This window comes from Megascapheus bottae, chromosome 1, assembly GCF_031878675.1.
Source record: "Megascapheus bottae isolate mThoBot1 chromosome 1, mThoBot2.hap1, whole genome shotgun sequence".
Lineage (NCBI taxonomy): Eukaryota > Metazoa > Chordata > Mammalia > Rodentia > Geomyidae > Megascapheus > Megascapheus bottae.
This window is the reverse complement of record NC_143509.1, coordinates 88786049-88803277: the sequence shown is the minus strand read 5'-3', so window position 1 is coordinate 88803277 and position 17229 is coordinate 88786049. Positions and strand designations below refer to the sequence as shown.

Sequence of the window (17229 nt, the reverse complement as noted above, 5' to 3'; positions counted from 1 at the left end):
TTAAAGGAAAAATAAAGTCACACCACAATCAGAGAACTGCTTTCTTGATTTTATTTCAAAAGTACACAAGGTCACAAAACTAAGAGCAAGTTGTTTTGTTTTAACAAAATTTGTTCTTACAATTTTTAAAATCTGCACCATTGGATATGTATGGCAGAAATTTTAAATATAAAATCTGAAACTGACACTATTGCAAATGTAAAGTGTCAAAGTACATTTTTTCAGCAGTACAAGTGTATATTCATCAATAAAATCCACAGGGACAGTAAGTGAATTGCGAATTGTGGTTCTCTTCTTTTCTGTCAAGTTGGCAGAAGACACAAAGCTCCCCTTGTTGGATGAAATCATTCATGTACTTGACCAAAACCAGAACTGATATAGTCACTCTATCCTTTTTTTTTTTTTTGGTTGGTCATGGGGCTTGAACTCAGGGTCTGGGCACAGTCTCTGAGCTCTTTCACTCAAGGCTAATATTCTGGTGGTTGGTGAGAGGTAAGAGTCTCACAGTTTTCCTGCTTGAGATCCTCAGATCTTAGCCTCTTGAGCAGCAGGGACCACTATATTCTTTTTACAAAAGAAGATAAACATTTTGTAAAACTTGACTTTAATTACGAGGCTAGTGTTGCCTTCCACAAGATAAATAATCAGCCTTCTGCAGAAAAAGATAAACAGATCCACAATTCACCAACTTATTTATTACTGTTCCCTGCTCAGTTATTTTAGTGTCAAAGTGGGCAAACAAGAGATTATATTGCAAAACATGTTGCCTTATTGCTCCAATATCCAAAGACATTTGAAATATTAAAACTTGCCCAGAACATTTATGCTACTATAACACAGAAACATTATAAAGATATATGTACATATTTATAGTATATGTCACAAGACACTAGAAAGTAAAAATTGGGCCAACATTTTCTACAAAGCATTCTGTATGTGACACAACAAAGCATTAACCACATAAAACATGGACCTTTTGTTCACACTGAAATAAGGTGTGTGAAACCCCTAAACAGTGCTCAGTGAAAACTAGAGGGAAAAAAAAAAAGCTACAAACATTCATAACTTCAGTTTACATGCTGCACACACACTCAGAGGTTGAGAACAGTTATTTCAAGAAGCCACATGTTACAGAATTTGAAAGTCAACTTCATGCAATGAGTTTTTAACATTTCATCAAAATGCTGACTTGCCTTTTCACTTGCTCCTGAGTGTCTTACATTTCCTACCATTATCTTTTCATCGCATACTTCTTTTTCTTTTTCCTTGGTATTAGAGATCAACTCCAGCCTTTGTGCATGCCAGGCAAGCGTTCTACTACAGAACTCTCTGGCCAGGCCTTGGTTTCTTCAGATGGGTTTTGCTATATAGTTTAGGCAGGCCTAAAACTCTCAATGCTCCTGCCTCTGTGCTGGAATTACAGGTGTGTGTCAACTACACCTGACAGAAATCAGTTATTGCCTTATATCCATCCAAATGTATATCAATAATGATTTGGATTTTAATCCAATTAAATTCCTCCAAGACCTATTCAGGCTGTGCTTTTGTTCTAACACCTTGACAAACAGCTCAAGTTAAAAATTCATACAGAGTAAATGGTGAGTGAAACCAGTAAGAGAACATTCTTGGAGAGTGGGAAGCTAAGAAGGAAATATTAGTAAGATTGTCAATAGTGAAAGTACGTCTAAGTTTACATGTTATAGTCAAAGCACAGAACTATGTAACACATGTAATTATTTCTCTTTAAATTATTACCATGAAACTTAAACCTAACTGAACCTCAGGCACAGAGTAGATCCAGTTTGGCTACTAACTGGTAATGTAGCCTAAAACTAAATTACATCATCTAATCTTAATCACAACCAAGAAGTGTTCATGTTATACTATTTTTTTTGTAAGTTTGTTTTGCATATTATAGTTTGTATGAATCTGAACTAATAACTTTTTTGGGAGAGATCTTGAGAGGTGGTATTAGATAAATATGAATAACCCTGCACACATCTACTTTCTGTGGTAATTTCTACTTAGATTGACAGCATAATCTTCAGGAAATTCAGAGTTAGGATAAATCTAAGCATCTTTGTTACTAAATCATATTGTTGTTCTTTTTCTTACAATACCATATGAAAAGGGCCAAATATCTACCTTTCAAAAATAGCTATTATAAAAGTAGAAACACAGGCCAAAGATGTGGGGTCATTAAAACTTTTAAATCCTTATGAATGGCATCATCATTGAAGATACCGGGAAAAGAACCAGGAGTAGGAGGCAAGAGTAAAGGGAAGAGGCTAGGAAGGTGTCACAGTGATGCACTTGAGAAATATATAGTAGTACCTTCACCTCTAAGCACCTGGCAGTTAGGTGATAGCTAGCTCATAGGCACCAGGAAGTCATCATAGAAATCAAATTACCCCAAAAGGCACAGATGAAAATGTTAACACAAGTATAAAAGGTAATTCCATGTAAAGTTAAGAACCTACTTTTTTAAAAATGCTTCCAAGTATGTAAAACTGTACACTAATTCATCACATAAACATTCGCCTTAGGTTTACCATTAAAAAGGACAAGCAGTACTCTGCCTAACTGTAAATACATGCCAGCATTAATTTATAATATAGTGATTACTACCACAGCACCCATGGAGATGAACAGAAACCAACTCCCTACTAAAATCTAGGGAAAAGGTTTTAGAGCTAATGAAATAATTTATTACAGACCTTATTTACTATAAAGAAAAGTTGGCTCAATATACTATATCCACACTCCCTCATAATCTGAAGGGAAATACAATAAATTCACTTTCTTCTACTAAAACAGCACTTAACACATTTGGCAACTAGGAGTGTTCGTCTCACTCCTTGCTCTTTTCTTTTTAAGAAGAAATCACTTTCACAAAATTAAGATTCAAACTTTTTTTTTTCAAAGCTCAGCTTACTCTGCTGATCTACACAAAGACAAGTTTGGCCACACAATGGCAAGGGTCCACATTCTCCCATGTCCGGAATTCAGAATGGAGGGAAGATACTTGCCTAAAATGTATTTGATCTCTGAGTTTATAATAAGCACATCCTTCAGGAGCTGGGCTCAAGGGAATAAGTTTAGGATTGGACTGCATGTTTCTAAAACAAAAAGTACACTTAAAATTTACATTTCATAAGAGAAATTTTGGTCTATAACTATCAGATAAAAAACAAGTTATCATATTTTTTTCTTTTTTTTTTTGTTGGTTGTTGGGCTTGAACTTTGGGCATGGGCGCTGTCCCTGAGATCTTCAGCTCAAGACTAGTGTTCTACCACTTGAGCCACAGCGCCATTTCCATAAAATTTTCTTAACAGAAAGACAACAGCAAAAGTAGAGAGCAGTGTTTGGTTGGGGACAGTGAACTATTACATCCTTGCTGGCCAATATTCCACTACAGGCCTTGAAGGTCTGGATCACTTGTATTTTAATACTTCTATCCCCACTGTTACTCTAAAGGTGTCACTGACATGTGACACGTATTCCTTTACTTTAGCACATAAAGGGGGTTGTTACTGCGTCCTTTTTGTCTTTCAGTTAATTAAATGGTTAAGAAATTATTTTTGAGCCAAGAATGAAAGTACATAGCTGTAATCCCAGCATTTGGGAGGCTGAAAAGGAAAACTGAGAGTTCAAAGCTGCCCTAGTCTACATAACAAGACCCTGTCTCAACTTTTTACAAATGATTTGGAAGTAAAACTAGTCATTTCTAAACACTGTAGTATCTTGTACTATTAGAGATACTCCAAATACATTAAGAGTTTTCAAAGAATCCATAGCAATAAGCACAAACAAAACTAAGTAGTTTTCCCAGGGACTGTTTTTAAATTTTGGGGACACCACTGGGTCATAAATAAATGAGACAGACCTCCTAAAAATAAAGAGCTGAAATTATAAAGAACCACTTTCGACGCCTCAAGCCTCACCTTGGTATGCCTGAAAATGTATTCACTTATCATTCACAGTGCTATATCTTACTTCAGTATTCATATTCAGATACCTTTATAAATCAATCTCTTTAAGAAAATCTATCTTTCCCTCCCTTCAAGACCATCAGTTTTGTTACCATCTATAATGCTCTTATTTTTTCCCAACTGAACTGAACACCATTTTGTGAACATTTCTCAGTTTGCTAAATATGGTTTTTCAAGATATTTCGAGGCTGCTGACAAATGTGGAGCTGAATAAGATTTTGTATCAAGAGAACAAGAAAGAAACAGACAGAGAAAGTAAAAACAAAAACCCACAAAGGAAGTAGAAAGGGTCTATACTATAGATCCATCCTTGCTCTGTGCTGGAATCATCACAGGAACGGCTCCCATGCGACTTAGATTAGGGACAGCTACCTTGGCAGGAGCAAGAGTTGGACTCTGAGGAGCACGGTCCAAGTCTTCGCTTGGTACTTGGTTGTAGGGAGTCTTGGAATAGCCTTCCATGTTGGAAGGAGACATGGAGCCCAGTGATGAATGGTTGCTTCCAATATAGCTTCTGGCAGTCGACGTCCGGCTCTTGGGAGGGGGCACATCTTCCCTGAGAAGAAATGTCCCCAATACAAGTTAAAATAAGACTAATTTATACAAACCTAGATTTAGGTAAGCTATGAGTCATAAGAAAGAATGTTGAGTAGTGGATACGTAAAAGTGACTGGCACAGAAGAAGCAAGCTGAAAAAAGGTATAATGTCTTGAGCTGTGTACTTGTTTTATGTAGTATTGATTAAGAAAGAGTATTTACCTCACATGGAATGAAACATGGCTTTGGTGCACAAATAGATATGATTTTACGATATTGCCGTGTGAAAAACTAATGTCCAGTAGTTTCAAATGATCAGGGATGAAGATTAGTTTTAGTCAGAACATTGTCTACTTGCTAAAGTACTAATACAATACATACATATATACATATGTTGACTATATATATACATACATGTAAAGTAGGCATTATATAGATATACATTTCTAGCTAAAAAATATACCTGTGCAATGAAAGTTATCTAAGACTTTAGATGAAAGCCTTGCAGACTACAGTTTTCCAATTAACTGGGAATAAGAATGTTCACAGTAACACTCACAAAGAACATAAACCTCAGAGACTTTTAGTGCACTTAAAAAAAAACCACAATTGTTCAGACCCTACCCCAGATCTATCAAATGTCTCTTATGGTGCTAAAGAATTTAAATCATGCCGGGGGGGGGGGGGGGGCGGAAACCGACCCTTCCTGGGGATTGACTCAGGGTCTGGGTACTGTCTCTGAGCTCTGTTGCTCAAAGCAAGTGCTCTTCAACTTGAGCCACAGCTCCACTTTTTTCAGTTCTTAATTGGATATAAGAGACTTAATGGACTTTCTTGCTTGTACTGGCTTTAAACTGAAATCCTCAGATCTTGGCCTCCTGAGTAGTTAGGATTACAGGCATGAGATTGGCTCCTGGCAATGTGCTACTTTTTTTTTTTTTTTTTTTTAAAGTTCTGTCATCCTATTTGTACAATATTTGTAAAGATACACCAGGGATGGTGGTTCACCACTATAATCCCAACACTCAAGAGTTTGTTAAAGCAGGAGGATCGTGAGTTCAAGATCAGCCTAAGCTACATAGTGTTTCAAAAATCAAAACAATTATGTTATATTCTAGAAACTACAAGCATCACTTAAGTGTTATCAAGTCATTTTTAAGACTGCAACATCTGTCCCCATTTCCTGGAAATTTTATTCCTGCCACTTTATTGTACAAAGGCAGTCTTAACAGACCTATTTGGTAAGAGTACTCCACATAGGGCTTAAGGAAATCTGAGGGACACACACTGACGAGTGGTGTGAACCTTAAGTTGGAAGTAAATGCTTTGAAATGTAGTAAGGGGTGGAAGCAAAATGGTCACCCAAGTCTCCTAGCACAGTGTATTCAAATACTTAACTAATTCTTAGAGACAGGATAGATTCCATGTATGTCTTGTAGCTACTGTTTCATTTTATTACCGTATATCATGATGAACTTCCTTTTCATATTTTTCTTCTCTGCGCTTTCTGTGGCAGCAGAAGATGATAATACTGATAAGTAGAAGGGCAAGCAAAATTCCTATCACAGCTCCTGCAATCATTCCAGCTCGATTCGAAGCTAAAGTAAGATAATAATAATTAATATCTCACAAACCCATAGGACAACAATCAAAGGCAGGCTATATTCTGATAGAACTACTGTATCCAATGAAATCAACCTAAGAGACAAATTATGTAACCTTCTATAATCTAGAGGTGAAAATTTTATAAACAACTTTTTCTGAACTCTATTTCTAGCAAAAAGATGAAAATGAAGAGAACTTACTTATATTGAAAGCTACCTTGCTTAATACACAGTTTTAAAGAGTGTGAGGAAATGGGTAACCTATTGTCTATTAAGAAACATGGTCTTTAGCTGATTTATGTAAACTGTAAGCCCCTCCATACCTTACCTTTATAATAACAATATATATTTTTTGGTCGGTTGTGGGGCATGAACTCTGGGCTTGGGCTCTGTCCCTGGGCTCTTTAACTCAAGGCTGGAGCTCTACCACTTTGAGCCACCACGCCACTTCAGGTTTTCTTGTGGCTAAGAAAAAGAGTCACACAGAATTTTGTGCCCACACTGGCTTTGAACCACGATCCTCAGATCTCAGTCGCCTGAGTAGCTAGGATTATAGGCATGAGCCACCAGCTCTGACAACAATAAACATTTTTATTTTTTCTTTTTTTTTTGCCAGTCCTGGGCCTGAGCTCAGGGCCTGAGCACTGTCCTTGGACTTTCTCAAGGCTAGAGCTCTACCACTTGAGCCTCAGCACCACTTCCGGCTTTTTTCTATGTATGTGGTACCGAGGAATCGAACCTGGGTCTTCATGCATGCTAGGCAAGCACTTTAACCACTAGGCCAAACTCCCAGCCCCAACAATAAACATTTTTAATAAAAAAAAAATCTCAAAAGGAATGTACTCATTTATTGACTTATGTACCTATATCCCCTCTATCACATTTATAATAATAAAAAAAATGTTAAGAATATTTTAAGCTGCTCATACTTGTAAGGGCTAAATATTATACAAAAGCTAATTTGACAACTCTGACCTTATTAATGGCATTATTGACTTTATTGATACAATGCAGGGAGGGGTTCATTTTTCTCCTCTATGAAAGAGAAAGGGAAATAACCAAGCCACAGAGTGTTCTACTCAAACCCAGCAAGCATCCTTTGCCCCTCAGCATATCCTCATTGACCAAACGAGGTGCTATGAAAATATCCAAAGGAAACGGATAGAAGATGCTTACGAGGAACAACATCAAGATGAAGCATACACTGGTCGGAGCCCACTCTGTTCTGTACGGTACAGCTGTAAGTCCCCGAGTACTCGGAAGTAGCATTTTTTACAGATATAACAGGTGAAGTCATTTCTATGAGAGAAAAGCAAACTCATTTTTATATCATGTATGGCTCTCCGTGTTTCACAAAGTCTAACCCTACTGAGTTTGACAATCCAATTAAAAGACAGACAATGCATGACACAAAGGAACTGCCATGGAGCCACATGCGTGTCTAGAATTAACAGTCATCCTGAAGCTTCCTGGAACAAAGACAAAAGGTCACCGATCCTCAGCCACAGAGCCTCAGCTAAAGCATGGGAGTTGGTCTGCTGCGTAGCAGTTGCAAACATTTCACATCACCTCAGACTATTAATAATAATAAAAAAAAATTTCATTCCAAAAAGGCTCTTTCATGCAGCAGGAAGATGTACAAATCCTATTTACCCCACCCTAGATGAGGAAACACATAAAATAAGTCAGAAGTGATGATCCAGTTTGATCTCTAGTTGGAAAGAAAAGAGAAAGAAAACTACTTAACACCAAGGTAGAGTGGACGGAAGAATGCAGAGCATAGAAATCAGTTTGAAATAAGAGATCAATTATAATAAACATATAAATTTTCAGATTTGGCCACTTTTTAAACTAGCTAGTATCCCACAGGTTTTTAATTTCTATTTGTTTAATCTTTCAGATATAACATTGGCAAATGACTGTAGCATCAACATAAAATCTAGGCAAAACATAACAATATCAATTCCTATATTTCAGCCACTGATTTATGATCATGAACAGTTCCCACCACTTACAAATAAAAGGCTAATTCTTAAAGGTGAAATCATTCATTACTGAAAATTTTTATTCATATAACACTGAGTTGCCATTACAAAATACAGAATAATTTACTTGGTAGTTCTGAGTATGCAGCAGAAAAGAAAAATAAAAATATGTAATACACACACAAGCACTACTAACTTTAAATACAAATTACTGGAACATGACAAAATTTATATTATGGGCAATACCTGCTAGCCACAGAGTAGGCATTCTCTGGGAGTCAGACAATTTTTGCCATTCATATCGCAAGGGAAGTGAACCTTCTTTTGGTTCACATTTTAGCTTGAAATCATTTCCAATTTCTTCTGATCCATCAATAAAACATCTTGTACCTGAAGGCTTAACTGTGGAAACAAAGAAAAAAATGCTGCTTTTATGTGACAGTGTGTGTGTGGCCATGTGTGCCTGCATGTGTGTTGTGAGTGTGTGTATCTGTGTTGGTCCTGGGGCTTGAACTCAGGACCTGGGCACTGTCCTTCAGCGGTTAATGCTCTACCGCTTGAGCCAAAGTTCCATTTCCAGCTTTCTGCTGGCTAATTGGAGATAAGAGTCTCACAGATTTAAAACACCACCAAGGTCCACAATCACCGAATTCTCATCAGCTGGTCCTTGGCTCCAAAGTGACAAAAGACCACAATAGGTTGAGAATACCAGTTTCCTCAGTTTCCCAAACACAGAAAGAACAAGAAAGGACTCAAGAGAAGCAGCCATTGGATCAAAGTAAGTTTGGTCCGTATCTCAGGCACAGCTCAGTTCTCCTCCATTCTATGGGGACATGTGAGGAAATCAAGAAGGAGGAAAAGGACTGTCACTTGAGAAGCAAGCAAAGAAGCTCCGCTCTTCGTTTCTTATCTATTCTTCTCTACAATGCAAGTGTGTGCCAAGTCATTTTTTTCTAGCTGTGCCAATAGCCCTACAACTAAGAGATTTATCATCATGAATGCTGGTAAATAGTATTTTCCTTCTGATACATATGGCCTAGAGAGAAATTGTTTCCTATAAATTCTGCAGCTGGCCTTATTATCTGTCCTTCCACCCTGATACATGCCCAGACTGCTTTTCTTTGTTAAAGTCCATGCTTATTTTCATTTTCATTTCTGGATGTGACTTTTATTCCTTTACCATTATGAATTAAGATGGACTAGTTTTATATTTCTATATTATTATATACACCACCAACTGAACTTTGTGTATTACTGGCATCCATCTTCCTCCTTCTTGGCAATTTACTAAACCACTTAATTTATGTTTAGCTCAATAAAGAAAGGCTAGCGTTGGTTAATAGGATTTGATCATTAATCAAGATCTCAAACCTCCAACGTTTCATAATTAAGAATTAATAGAAGCATTTAACTACATTATTGAGTTTTGAAGCAAATGTGCTTGTTTTTCAGACTAACTCTGGAGACTACTAAATTTTGCATATTATTTTATACAATGCATCTTCAACAATATGAGCCTTATATTCTCCTATTTCTTCACACCATCAATATTCTCTTTATTACCATAAACTAGCAGTCAATGAGATGTTAAAGCAGTGCTTTATGTGGGGAACCTCTATTGGTATCTAACACAAACTTCAATCCTTATCCTTGCTATTGAAAATGCCTGGTCTCATATATCAAACATCCCCAATAATGGGCATCTACTGAAAGCTGCTGCCCGGAAAAATCAAACATCCCACTGAATCTGAGATTTCCACATTCCCTAGCTACAAAGATTTTATCAACACTGGTTTCTGAAAGTCACTTGACCAACCCAACTGCTTTCCATTCCGATTAGAAAATACATGTCTCTCCATGAAAAAAGTCTAGAAGGTACATGTCTCTACAAGAAACAAAAATCAAGTATTGACTCATGACACCTACTAAAATAGAAGAAAAGACAGCATTGAAATAGATGGCTGTGAAATGGTTCTTTGGTCTGGGTTTCTAGAACTTTTTGCTATTTTGGTCATGGCTATAAAATGTACAGGGGTTTTGTTTTTGCCAGTCCTAAGGCTTGAACTCAGGGCTTGGGTACTATCCTTGAACCTTTCAGTGCTCAAGGCAAGTACTTTATCACTAGAGCCACAGCACCACTTCTAGCTTTTTCTGTTTATGTGAACTCGGAGCTTCATGCATGCTACTAGGCAAGCACTCTATCACTAAGCCACATTCCCAGCTGGGTGTACAGGTTTTGATGAACAACCTTTTATTAACATGTGAATGTTAATTCTTCCAGGGTCAATGAAGCAGATGACAGCTCCAGGGAACTAACACTGGACTAGGTCACTAGAGTGCACTTCATCTTATCTTTTCCCTCGTTATCTGGGCAGAATTTCCAGGCAAAGGTAACAGATAAGCTTCTTTCCAATTCTCACTTTTAAGAGAAAACAATAATTCTGGTGGTTTCTTCAGCTCTGATCACAATTCACTAGAAAACACAGGGGGAAAAAGCTACAAAAAAAAGTAAGCTTTTGTTCTTGTTTGGTAATTGCCTCAGTAGCTCTCATTTCATTCAGTGTATCTCCTCTCCTCTCTTCTCCTCTCCCCTTCCTCTTTCCCTCCCTCCCTCCCTTCCTGGTTAGAATTCAAAGCTTACTTGGCTACAGTCATCTCTCACAGAGCTAACAAAAGGGAAATGCTTCTCCCACTAGTGCTGTTGGGGTTAGAAATTTAACTCCAGGGTCATTCCTGAGGCTAAGCAGTCATATTATGAGCCTGTAAAGTGCTTAGCATATCATGCACCATTCACTATTGCCCAAGCCCAGTAACCCTTAGGTATGTGTGGGCTTAGGCTGTAACAAAATCTCTTCTCTATCTATAGATACAAACTATGACCTGACCCTCAGGGTCTAACAATGCAAATTTCAAAGCGTCCAGGGTATCCACTTCACTTGCTTTCTCAAAGGAGAACATTTTTAACTAGTACTTGTTAGATTGGGATGCTTTTTTTTTTTTTTTTAAATTGGTGGTGGGGCTTAAACTCTAGGCCTGGGTGCTGTGCTCTACCACTTAAGCCATAGCACCACTTCCGGTTTTCTAGTGGTTAATTGGAAATAAGTGTCTTGTGGACTTCAGTACCCAGATTGGCTTTGAACCTCCATCCTCAGATCTCAGCCTCCTAAATAGCTAGGATCACAGACATGAGCCACCAGGACAGGCTGGCATGCTTTACTTTTAGTTTTGGTGTAATCCCTTCACTTGAACTCAGGGCCTGGGCGCTTTCCCTGGGTTTTTTTGTTTTTTGTTTTGCTATGCTCAAGGCAAGCACTTTACCACTTAAGCCTCAGCTTCACTTCAGGCTTTTTGGAGGTTAATTGCAGGTAAGAGTCTCTTGGACTTTCTAATGGCTTTAAACAACAATCCTCAGATCTCAGCCCCCCAAGGCTAGGATTACTGTAAGAGCCACGACCTCCTTCAGCATCCACTCAATGGACCTGCCAACAGCATCCTGACTGACCAAATACGGTAACATTCCTTTACGGTAGCCACTGGCATGCAAACAGGTTCCTTTTCCTGCTCCTAGTCTTTACATTCATTCATGAAGACTAACCTTTTACTTCTCTATCCAACTCCTAACCAATTTTCTTAAATGAAAGGAAGTACGCAGGCCTGTCCTGATTAGTTATTCCCTTATGTTTTATGAAGGTATTCTAGCCATCATTTCATAAAGTAAGTAGGTCCACAGTATCCTCTAGAACCTGACACTTCAAGTCACTGAGTAAGGGATTACAGTCATAATATAAAGAAATAAATGGAAACTGTTACATTTATCTACATGAAAGTCATACATTTTATGTGATGACTACAGTAAAAAGGTTTTAGAAATATATGAGTTCTATAACCTTTTTTGCTTATTTCATTGCACATGGTTGCACATTTTATCATAGCTACAGAAGAATAATAAACCTGAGGGTCTGACAGTACACTGAGCAGTTTATAGATCTTAACTATGGGGGGAAGGGGGGAGGGAGAGGGAGAGAGAGAAGTGTTAGACATCTTTGCCATTATCTAACGCCCATACTTTCAGGATGCAAATCATTGATATCAGGGAAATTAAATAACAACCTGATGTCTAAATGTTTTCCTCCCAATTGCTTCTATTTTACCACATCTTTTCTGATCTCTCATTATTCAAGAGAGAAACCGTTTTTATTCTTTAAACAATGAAAGTAAAAGTTTAAAGACTATAGAAACAATTTTGACCTGAATGGGAGGGATGGAATAGGCAAATAGTCTTAGGTTGTAAAAAGGTCTGGGGGTTACAGAAATAAACAGCTCCACTCTGGGACTCAGGCTTAGGAAGGTACAGAAAACTCAGACCTCTGACTTTCTGACTACTTTGTTCTAGTAAGGAATTTATGGCAGAAGGGAAACGGCCATTTGAAGAAGAAAGGAAACGACTAATTTATAACAACTAGCCTTCAAGACAAACAAATTGCACTCATGAGGACTATATTAATCCTTTCACAAGGATTCATCATCCTCCAATTATGTATCTATTAAATCTCTTTATTTTTCAAAATGCTTGCACAAGTAACTTCTGCCTCGATATGAGATCTGATAGTGATAAACTACATTCAAATGACAGCACAGTGCTATCTTTATCACAAGACTTCAAACGCAAAAATAATTTGATCACTTCTCATCTACCACATAAACATATCGTCAGGGTCAGGAGTGTAGCCTAGTGGTAGAGTGCTTGCCTAGCATGCACAAAGCCCTGGGTTCAATTCTTCGGTACCACACAAACAGAAAAAGCCAGAAGTGGTGCTATGGCTCAAAGGATAGAGTGCTAGCCTTGAGAAAGCTCAAGAACAGTGCCTACATTCTGAGTTCAAGCCCCAGGACTGGCAAAAAAGGTAAGTAAGCTCTCGTACCTGCTCGGATGCATGCCCTCGCCTTCCTCCCCCCTTGTCTTTTATGCTATTTGAGGACATCAGAATTATTTCAAATGCTTAAAATTACTCTAAATACTTAAACTTTTATTCTACATAAATGCTGCTGCCATATACTATTATGAAACTCACCCGGTTAATAAGTAATCATTAATATAAATAAAAATAACTTACCGAGAACAGTAAGCAAAACTTTCTTATTTGCAACACCAGGAGCTTTCTTTACTTTGCACTGATAGATGCCAATATCTGACAGTTGTAAATTTGTTATATTTATTGATGCATCACCAGATTTGAGATCATTACTTGTGAAATGTACACGACCTTTCAGATCTTGATAGTAGTCATCATAAATTTTGTCTCCAGAGTATAAAATAATCTAAAAAAAAGTCAAAATAAGACAGCATACAGAAAACAACAACTCAAAAACAAAATTATCTCATTTAGGATATGCCACAATACTGCAGAATCTAAAATCAAAAGCAGAAAAACACTATATAAAACCTACACCCATCTATTTATAGAACAAGAAAAATAAAAAGAAATGTGACATGCTTGAGTTTAGTCTCGGTCTTCTATTTAAAACCAAGAGCAAATATAATCACCCAATATAGCACTAGGAGATGTGGCAAGGCTGGAAGAGGGTGCTCAGTTGTTCATTCTTGTGCACAATACAGTTCAACTGCCTTTGGAGCAGAATATCAATTAAGTGTACTAAAAGAAGTGTATACCATTCTGTTTACACACAAAAGGGCTCATAGTTTAAATTATATAATAATAAAAGTAACCAAGTTGGGCTAGGAGGTTGGCCTAGTGGTATAGTGATTGCTTAGTATGCACGGAAGACCAGAGTTCCATTCCTCGGTACCACATACATAGAAAAAAGCTATAAGTGGTGCTGTGGCTCAAGTGGTAGAGGAAAGCCCAAGGACAGTGCTTGAGGCCCTGAGTTCAAGCCCCAGGATTGGCCAAAAAAAAAAAAGTAACAAAGTTACAGGAAAAAATGCCTGTTTTAAAGCTAAGAGGCACTTGAGAATTTTTGTTTCTAATACATAAAAACCATTAAAATAAGCCTATTAATCTGTGTCCTTTGATTAACAAAACCTATTAACCAATCTTTTGCAACTAAATCAAAGGCTACTTCCTATTTCAATGAGTTTTCTGAAACACTATTACAAAATTTGGTGAAAACCACTGAACTGCTAAATCAAGGAAGGTCTGACCAGAGCAAAGCTTACTTTATCAGAAAAACAAGCTAGAGCAAAAGAGACAAGCAGCATGATTCAAGCTGTAGAGTGCAGCCCCATGGGCAAAGCCCTGACTTCAGTCCCCTGAAATTTTGTTCAAAGAAACAAAAATTGACTTGAAGAACTACAATGGTTATCTCTAACAATCCCTAAAATTAACACATATTTATAATTTCTTATATTTGTCACAACCCCATCCCTAACTAAAAGCCTGAGTATGTGAGTGTGGATACATACGTATTAAGTACCCGTAACTAGGATACATTCAATGCTTATTTACTAAGTATAGTTGGGGGAAAAAAAACAAAAAACAAACAGAAGGGCCCTACAGCTGAGCAGGTTTGTAAACATGAACCAGTACTTTATTTGCTCAGTCTTCTTGCCACACCCACTTCTTTACCTCAACACTGAGAACTTTGCACAGAGAAAGATTAATTTCCTTTGAATTGCCTTTTTTTTTTTTTTTTTTTTTTTTGCCTTTCCTGGGGCTTGGACTCAGGGCCTGGGCACCATCCTTGGGCTTTTTTGTGCATGCTAGACAAAGCACTTTACCACTAGGTCATGTTCCTGGCCCCTTGAATTGCAATACTGACTTAATTTGTTTTGAAAGGCTCTAAGCATCAATCTATTCTGTTTTGTTTTTTACCTTTTTAGGTTGTGGGACTTAAACTCAGGACCTGGGTACTGTCCTTGAGCAATTTTTGCTTAAAGCTAGCACTCTACCACTTAGAGCCACAGCTCCACTTCCGGTTTTTGAATGGTTATTTGGAGGTAAAAGCCTCCAGGGAACTTTTCTGCCGGGGCTAGCTTTGAGCTGTGACTCTCCAATCTTAGCCTCTAGAGTAGCCAGGATTACAGGTAGAAGCTAGTAACGCCCAGCCAATCTATTCTACTTTTAATAGCTCACTTTGCAATATACACTTTAGTAGTCTTTAAAAATTGGCCTAACAAGCTAGGTTTATATTTGAGTTATTCTAAACTAGAAGTGAGGAACTAATATCTAGCAGGCAATTCTATGCATTGTCACCAATTCTTCGTCACTCCCAGAGACAGATTAGAGCACTAACCACATGTAACACTTAGCCTAAGGAAAACTGCAAGTAGTTTTCACACACCAACTTTTGCCGTCACACTCAGGCACTGTCCCTTAGCTTAGCAGTTCTTGCTGAAGGCTAGTGCTCTATTTATTTCACAACTCCACTTCCAGTTTTTCTTTTGCTTTTAGTGATTCATAACTCTTGTGAAAATTTCCTCCCAGTCTAGATTCAAGCTGTACTCCTCAGATGTCAGTCTCCTGAGTAGCTAACTTACAAGTGAAAGCTACCTCTTCCTAGCTGATTTTTAGTTCTAAATAATCATTTCTTTTGCATGGGTAATAAATAGAAATATAATTTCTTTTTGTGTTACTTTGTTTTTGAAACAAGGTCTCACTATGTTGCCAAGACTGACCTGATGCTTATTATATAGTCCAAACTAATCTTGAACTTGTAATCTTCCTACTTCTGCATCCTAAGTGCTAAGATTACATATATGTATCAACCTACTTGGCTCATATCGTTTTATGGATACACATATATATGTGTTTGTGTACATATAAAAATACACACACACACACACACATATATAAAATACGTGTATATACGCACAGGTGTATATATATACATACACACAGGCCTAACATCCCTCAAAATATTTAACTTGCTCTTCTTGCCCTGGTCTAATTTTATTTTATGAAATGTGTCAGATGAAGCTAATGTACAACATTAAAAATAAAATGAAGTCTTTAAAAAAGAGGTCTGGGAGTTTGGCTTAATGGTAGATTGCTTGCCTAGCATGCACTAACACCAGGGTTCGATTTCCTTGGTACCACATACACAGAGTGTATGCCAGAGTGGTGCTGTGGCTCAAGTGGCAGGGCACTGGCCTTTAAGCAAAATGTGTTCAAGTGCTCAGGTTCTGAGTTCAAGCCCCAGAACTGGCAAAAAAAGAAAAAAAAGATGAACAGTATGTATCTAACAGTATGTGCCTATGCTACACTATATTACACCTTAACTTTACAGTTACAGAATCCTTGTGTAGTCTATCCAACCATTAAGTAGCATTTCCTCCTGCCATCCATGAAACACCATGCCACTTCCGCCTTGGTGTCCATTCTGGACACCCACCACAATTTCCTGCCTTACAACACACAATTTCTAATCAAGCTATTCAGTACTTTCCCATCTTCCTCTTCTTCCCCAAAGCTTTCTCTAGGGAACAGGGTGATCCCTTCCCATTCTGTAATCTGAAGTCACTATGCACTTCACTTCACTATTGCCGGGCCCTCAACTTTCCCCCCAGGTGATTGCCTTCTTCACCTAGAACAAGCCTGAGCAGCCCTATTTCTTCCCCACCCCCTGCACCCAGACTATGTAGTGTGCATAGTGACAGGCAGACCCATGAGAGCTGCAGAGCCATCTGCAGAGTGGGCAAACTCACCACTTGATCCACCTGCTGATTGTCTGATGGAGATATCAACCATTCAATGTCCAGTGGCCCCTGGTCTTCCGGACTGAGGGTGAACTTGCAGGGCAGATAGGCTGTTTCCCCTTTAGCTTTTTCAATCTTCTGTTCAGGAGTGATGATACTCAAACCTTGGGTGAAATCTGGAGAAGGAAGCATGCAGACAGGACTAAGCAACTGCAATGACTCCGGCACAGAAGGCTGTAGCCATTCAGGGAGCACAATACTGGGATTTGGGGTTGGAAGGATCCAGAAGAATGGGGCTTAAATTCCGTAGTGCCTGTGTAAAAATGAAATGACCTCATTCATGTCATCAGCTTTTCTTTAAAAACATTTACAAGTTTCCAACACTACACAAAACAATTCTGCGTTATTAACTGAGTGATTTCTGTATCCCAGCAGATGTTTTAAATTAATTTTG

At 38.0% G+C, this 17229-nt stretch overlaps 1 protein-coding gene across 2 annotated transcripts in view; it reads right to left on the bottom strand.

The window, feature by feature from the left end:
* The window catches only part of Cxadr (CXADR cell adhesion molecule), a 54486-nt gene that overhangs the window by 11763 nt on the left and 25494 nt on the right, over window positions 1-17229 (bottom strand). The window contains exons 2-7 of one of the 2 annotated variants that reach the window (XM_090348008.1): window positions 16785-16951; window positions 13234-13438; window positions 8366-8521; window positions 7311-7433; window positions 5990-6128; window positions 4366-4549 (exon numbers count right to left, since the gene is read on the bottom strand). In XM_090348008.1, the coding sequence (XP_090204134.1) occupies window positions 4366-4549; window positions 5990-6128; window positions 7311-7433; window positions 8366-8521; window positions 13234-13438; window positions 16785-16951 (974 nt within the window). Of the gene's footprint in view, window positions 1-43; window positions 4550-5989; window positions 6129-7310; window positions 7434-8365; window positions 8522-13233; window positions 13439-16784; window positions 16952-17229 lie in introns of those variants that run through there. The other variant, XM_090347999.1, reaches the window with a different exon arrangement.